This window comes from Giraffa tippelskirchi, chromosome 11 (genome assembly GCF_054371585.1).
Source record: "Giraffa tippelskirchi isolate mGirTip1 chromosome 11, T2T-mGirTip1v1.2.pri, whole genome shotgun sequence".
NCBI lineage: Eukaryota > Metazoa > Chordata > Mammalia > Artiodactyla > Giraffidae > Giraffa > Giraffa tippelskirchi.
In genome coordinates this window covers 92,260,313-92,266,312 of record NC_137285.1, presented here as the reverse complement: position 1 = coordinate 92,266,312, position 6,000 = coordinate 92,260,313, and the positions used below count along the sequence as shown (strand labels likewise).

General features: G+C 40.5%; 1 protein-coding gene and 1 long non-coding RNA gene across 4 annotated transcripts in view; one reads left to right on the top strand and one right to left on the bottom strand.

Moving 5' to 3' along the window:
- Positions 1–1,085: 1,085 nt before the first annotated feature.
- LOC145526783 (uncharacterized) lies at positions 1,086–3,182 on the bottom strand. The gene is made up of 2 exons (XR_014069175.1): positions 3,018–3,182; positions 1,086–2,858 (listed from the first exon to the last, which is right to left on the bottom strand). It is a non-coding gene; the product is annotated as an uncharacterized LOC145526783 (long non-coding RNA).
- Positions 3,183–3,257: 75 nt separating this feature from the next.
- The window catches only part of C11H11orf97 (chromosome 11 C11orf97 homolog), a 31,287-nt gene continuing 28,544 nt past the window's right edge, over positions 3,258–6,000 (top strand). For all 3 annotated transcript variants that reach the window (XR_014069174.1, XR_014069173.1, XM_081543215.1), the window contains exon 1: positions 3,258–3,431. Coding sequence is in view for 1 of the 3 variants with exons in the window: in XM_081543215.1 (XP_081399341.1) it covers positions 3,290–3,431 (142 nt within the window). In the remaining 2 variants the exon portion in view is untranslated. The remainder of the gene's footprint in view (positions 3,432–6,000) is intronic.

Here is a 6,000-nt window from a genome sequence, read left to right as displayed (position 1 = left end):
ATCAACATATTTTTCACAGTTGTCTTCTAGGAAATTTATTGTTTCAATTTTAGTGCTATAATCCATTTTGACTGTTCATTTTTGTTTGATGCGGTAGGAGTGAATTCACTTTTTTACCTATATAAATATCCTATATGTTCAATACTATGTATTTAAAAAAAAAACCCCGCATAGACACAAATGCCACACACTGCATTCCAATGACAACTATGTCATGTATTTGGTGATCGTATGTGATTGGGCCTATTTCTAGAGTCTCTGTTTTGTTCAAATTGACCTATCTTTCCCTCAATACTGCAGGTTTAATATTATAACTTTATAGTAAGTCTTCTCTTTTTCAGCCATGCTAAGTGGCTTGTGAGATCTTAATTCCCTAACCAGGGATTAAACCAGGGCCCCAGCAGTAAAAGCGCCTAGTCCTAACTACTGGATCATCAGGGAATTCCCCTGTAGGAAATCTTGATATGTGATCATATAAATGTTCCAACTTTGTTTTTATTCTTCAATGCTCTTTCTGCCATTCTTGGACATTTGCATTTTCTTTTCAATTTTAGAGTCCCTTTGTCAATTTCAATTTTAAAACAACCCTGCTAAGACTTAGACTGAGGTTACACTATAGATCAATTTGAGGAATTAACAACATTACAATGAAGTGTCACAATTCTTGAATGTAATATATCCCTTCATGTATTTAGATATTCATTATTTATTCTTGATAATGTTTTAGAGTGTTCTGGTATTCTTTCCTTTTATAAAAAAAGATTCACCCATGTATTTGTTCACTTTTTATGCTATTTTAAATAGTTCCATTTTTCTATATTTTTGTTTCTATATATAAAAGTGAAATTTATTTGTCTTTATTGGCTATGTGTCCAATGATCTTAATAACTGTATTAATTCTAGTATTAATAGTTTATGTGTACATTCATTTGCATTTTCTATGTGTATAACCATGTTGACACAGTTCCTCAAAAACTAAAAATAGAATTACCATATGATTGAGCAATTAATTCTACTTTTTATACATATATATATATATATACACACACACACAAAAGAATTCAAAGAAGGATCTTGCAGAGATATTTGCTTACCCACATTCATTATAGCTTTATTCACAATAGCTAAGATATGGACACAATCCAAATGCCCATGATTAATAAATAGATAATGAATACAGAAATGCAGTGTATACGTAAAATACGATATTATTAAGCCTTAAAAAAGAAGGAAATCCTGACACAGGCTACAACAGGAATTAACTTGGAGGTCATTACGCTAAATAAAATAAGTCAATCACAAAAAGACAAACTTCCCAGATGGTGATAGTGGTAAAGAAACCGCCTGCCAGGTGCCCTTTACAGTCTTCCAGGGAAATAAAATTTTTTCATTAGGAGAATTTTGTAAAGACCAAAATAAATGGACATTTGAAGATGTAATGTCTGGTGAGTATGGAGGATGAATCAGAACTTCTCAAACTGTAACAGTTTTTGCCTGGTCATCAAAGAAACGTGTAGTCTTCCATTATCCTGATGGAAGATTATGCATTTTACGTTCACTAATTCTGGATGCTTTTTATTGAGTGGTGTTTTCAGTTGGTCTAATTGGGAGCAGTACTTGTTGGGATTAATCACTTAGTTTTCCGGAAGGAGTTCCCTTCTAACCCTACCATGTACGCAACATCACCTTCTTTGGATGAAGAGCAGTCTTTGGTGTGGTTGGTGGTGATTCATTTTACTTGCCCCATGATCTCTTCTGTTCCACATTATTGTACAGTATCCACAGTATTCATTGCCCATCACAATTTGTTTTAAAAATGAAACATTTTTGTTACATTTCAGTAGAAAATTACATGCAAAAATACGGTCAAGGAGGTTTTTTCACTTAACTTATGTGGAACCCAAACATCAAGCGATTAATGTAACCAAGCTGGTGCAAATGATTTTCAACACTTGATTTGCATATTTTGAGTGTGCCGGCTATCTCCCTCGTGGTGTAACGGAGATTGTTCTCAATTAATGTCTCCATTTGATTGCTATCAGTTTCAACAGGTCTACTCGAATGTGAAGCATTGTCCAGCAAGAAATCTCCAGCACAAATCTTTGCCAACCACTTGGACACATTTGATAAATCAGAGCACTTTCTCCAAACACTGCACAAATCTTTATTTTGTGTTTCAGTTGTGTTTCACCTTTATTGACATAATAAAGTATAATACATTGAAAATGTTGCTTGTTTCTTCCATTTACAATATTAAAATGGCTATACAAAAATTCACCACTTTTGATAAGCTTTTTAAAAAAATGCAAGCTAATATGACAGCTGTCACAATAGTCTAACAAAATTGTTTTGGATGAAGTTAAAGACAACTCAGTACTACTAGAGCCATCTTACTGAAAAAACTGAACAAACTTTTTGGCCAACCCAAAAATTTCTCGGAACTCTTTTGTGCATGTGTGTAACACCTTGCCCTTATATCATGGATGGAATATCTTCTCTCTCTAAGGATATTAGTGATGTCATTCCAGTGCTACTTTTTCCTTGTATAACTGCTGCATCCCCCCAAGTTAAGTGTTCTGGTTTGTTTTGTCCTCTATCTTTGTAGCTTCAGGTGACCCTTGACCATCTTGCCCCATCTAGTAGAAGAGTATGACTCTCTGCATACAGGTGGACTAGTAGAAGAGTATGACTCTCTGCATACAGGTGGACTTGTCGACTGGGTGTTTCACTGATGGGTGATCTGTTTGGGGGAAGCCTGCATGTCACTGTTAAGGTCTTATCTCTTGAACTTCTCTGATTCTTCATAGAGTGACGCATCTTGTCTCCCTGCTGGAGAGTATCAGTCTGGTGCCAGCACCCTAGGAAGTGAGGGGAGGAAAGAACTAAGGCTCAACAAGTAGAATGTAAAAATTTCCATTTCGGTGTAGTGGTCCTACCCTCAAGATTCCGGCTTGTGCCACTTTTAGTTGCCTAACTTCAGACAATATTCTTAGCTTTTAGAATCTCAGCTTCCCTACCAGGCAATAGTATAGCCTCTCTTGCGAAACTGCTGTGACAAACACACGAGCAATTAACAGGAAGTCCTTGCTTTGGTGGGTAAGTAATCACAGCTCCCCAACTCCGGCGTCTGTCATCCTGGACGCGCGGAACACAGGAGACGCCAGCATAGAGCTGCTAGGCGCGGGGAGGATCCGGTCACCATGGCAACCGGAGACGCCTCGGTTTCCCCGGCCGCCCGCGGCAGAGCGGAGAAGTCCAGACGGCCGTTGGCCACGAAGACCGCGGCGGCATGAGGGGGGAGGAGGCGGCGGCAGCCGTGACGGTGCCCGAGGCGGGCCGCGATGGCGAGCAGCCCCGGCCGCCCGCAGGCCTGGGGTGCACGGCGAGCGGAGAGCCGGGCGGCGGCGGCCCCCAGGAGTCCCGCAAGCAGTGTGAGTTCCATTCCAGCCGTGGACACCGTGGGAGGGACGTGGGCGAGGGGAAGCCGTGAAAGGCGAACGGGGGAAACCTCCGTGGGACTAGCTGAAGCCGCAAAGGTTTTGGAGGGAGGAGGTGGAGCTGCTGTTTTGGCAAAGGTAGGGGCCGAAGGCATCTGGTCCATTTCCCCAAGCCTTTCTTCATAAAAGGTTATCTGAGCCCAGGTAACCTCCAACTCAATGGGTAGTAGCATTGGTCTCGACGGTATTGAAAAAAATTGTGCGTGTGTGTGTGAATACACATACATATATTATTCAAAATATTAAATTACAAAATATATTTTAATTATAAAATGTGTAAAATATATAAATTTGTTTTACATATAAAATATGAAATTCATTTTAAAATACGTAAATTATATACACATGCATGGAAATACGCGTATCATTTTGGTCAATTCCTTCATTTTACAAACCGGGAAACTGAAGTATAGACTAGCAGAAAGGACGTACCTTGCTCACCATCACTCAGTGAAGGAGAAATCCTTCAAACACTTAAACTCATCTCTTGGATTCTCCGTTCGTAAATTATGATTACCTGACCTTTTTAGAGTCTCACAATTATGGGCCACATGCTAACACACTGCTGCTGTTTCCTCCTGCCCTGCCAAACATACAAACAACCTTCCAAGAAGTAAAAAGCAGTTCTGGTTCACAGTCGCAACCAACATCATAGAAGGTTGAGTCCGCGCCAGGTCGAAGCACTCATTCATCTTGTTCCATAAATTTACAGATATTTCCTAGCCCCGTGTGCCCCACATGTCTTCAGTAGGTGCTAAGGAATGATGATGAAAATAATAGAATGAAGAAGGTGAGAGATTCCCAGCCCTTCTGCAGAGCCTCGCTGATTGCCCCTCTAGAGAGCCGCCTAGCTCCAGACGAGGAGCGAGCAGCGAGGGTTGGGCTGAAGTGGCTCAACTTTCGCTCGCTCAGGGACTGCACACACCGTCTTGGGAGCCCGGGACCTCCCGAAGAGCCTCAGAACTGCTGTTGCCTGCCTCTTTCCTCAGCATCAGTCACAATATACCTGATTATGATGCCTCATTCTTGTTCTTGTCAACAGCATGTAGAGACCTTATTTAGAGCAACTAAGTTCAGTGTATATGTAAAATATTCAGTATATTTAAGGAATTCCTTACTCTGACTTACAATTCTACCTGGAAATTTTCTCATGAACGATACTAGAATGTAAAGATGCTTTATTCCTTTTGGCTGTAGGAGTAAAAGGTGGAATTAGCCATTTGCTTGTCAACTGAACAAATATTGAGTCCTTATTGGATGCCTGCCATTGGGCAGTTGCTGGGAAATGAGTAATGAATTAAGGCTGGTGTCCAAACACTCAGGGGCTCACAGAGTCAGGGTGGGAACATATGAAGAGTACCTGCCTCGCTCTTCCTGAGCTCATCATCTAGGGCCTCAGCTGAATCTTAATCCTCAAGATTGTTCATACCTGCATAAGTACCCATTTAATTTTCAAATATTTTTTTTGAAGTCTTCGGTCTCTATTTTTTGGAAAGGTCCTCAGTGTCTGTACAGCTTCTGCTCCCTAACCACACATCTGTCCCCAATATACACAGATAAAATGTGGTCCTTTCCCACTGAAACATCTTTGAATTATGTAAAAGTGGCTATTTGAGTCCCACCAAATCTTTCATCACCTCAGTGTTACCTCCTTTATTTATTCATTTTAGTGTTACCTTTAAAATAGTTTGTAGTGCTCTCACCGTGCTGGCTGAACTATCCCAGTATTCTCCGTTTTATTAAATCACTGAATCCAGTATTCTAGGTACCATCAGATTAGGGTAGTGTGGTGGGACCATAACCTCCCTTAATCTGAACATTATACTTCTATCAAGTGAATCTATATAAATTTACCATAGCTGTTTGGGCAGACACATTGGATTACTAGCACATAACAAATGCAATCTATGACATCCTTAGTTTCTCTTTTCCCGTCTGTCCCATTGAAAACATTTGACCCAGGCCTTTTCTGTCCTATACTTATGCAGTTCCTCTGTTTGGTTCTAAATGCAGGTCGTTATATTATCCACATCAATACCATCCTATGGATATGAACACTTCATTCCAAGTATGGAAGGCCCTTTGAGTCCTGAGTTTGCCATTCAGCACATCAACCATTCACCAAGTCTGTGTCATTCTCACATTTGGTGAGTTTGCTGAAAGTTCCTATACTCAGATTAACTAATTGAATGGTGAACCCCACAGTCCAAGTAGAGTCTCTGGAAGCCCCTGATCTGTCAAGTAGCATCTTTGGCTGGGCACTCTGCCTCCTATATGAATGCACTTTATCAAATGTCTTGCTGAAATGCAAATGCTATACTATGGCTATAACACCTCCCTAATCTAGCCAGTTGAGTAACTTGGTTCGAGAGGGTCAGCTATGTTGTTCAGTCGCTAAATCATGTCTGACTCTTTGTGATCCCATGGACCGCTAGCATTCCAGGCTTCCCTGTCCTTCACTATCTCTTGGAGTTTGCTCAAACTCAAGTCCATTGAGTCAGTG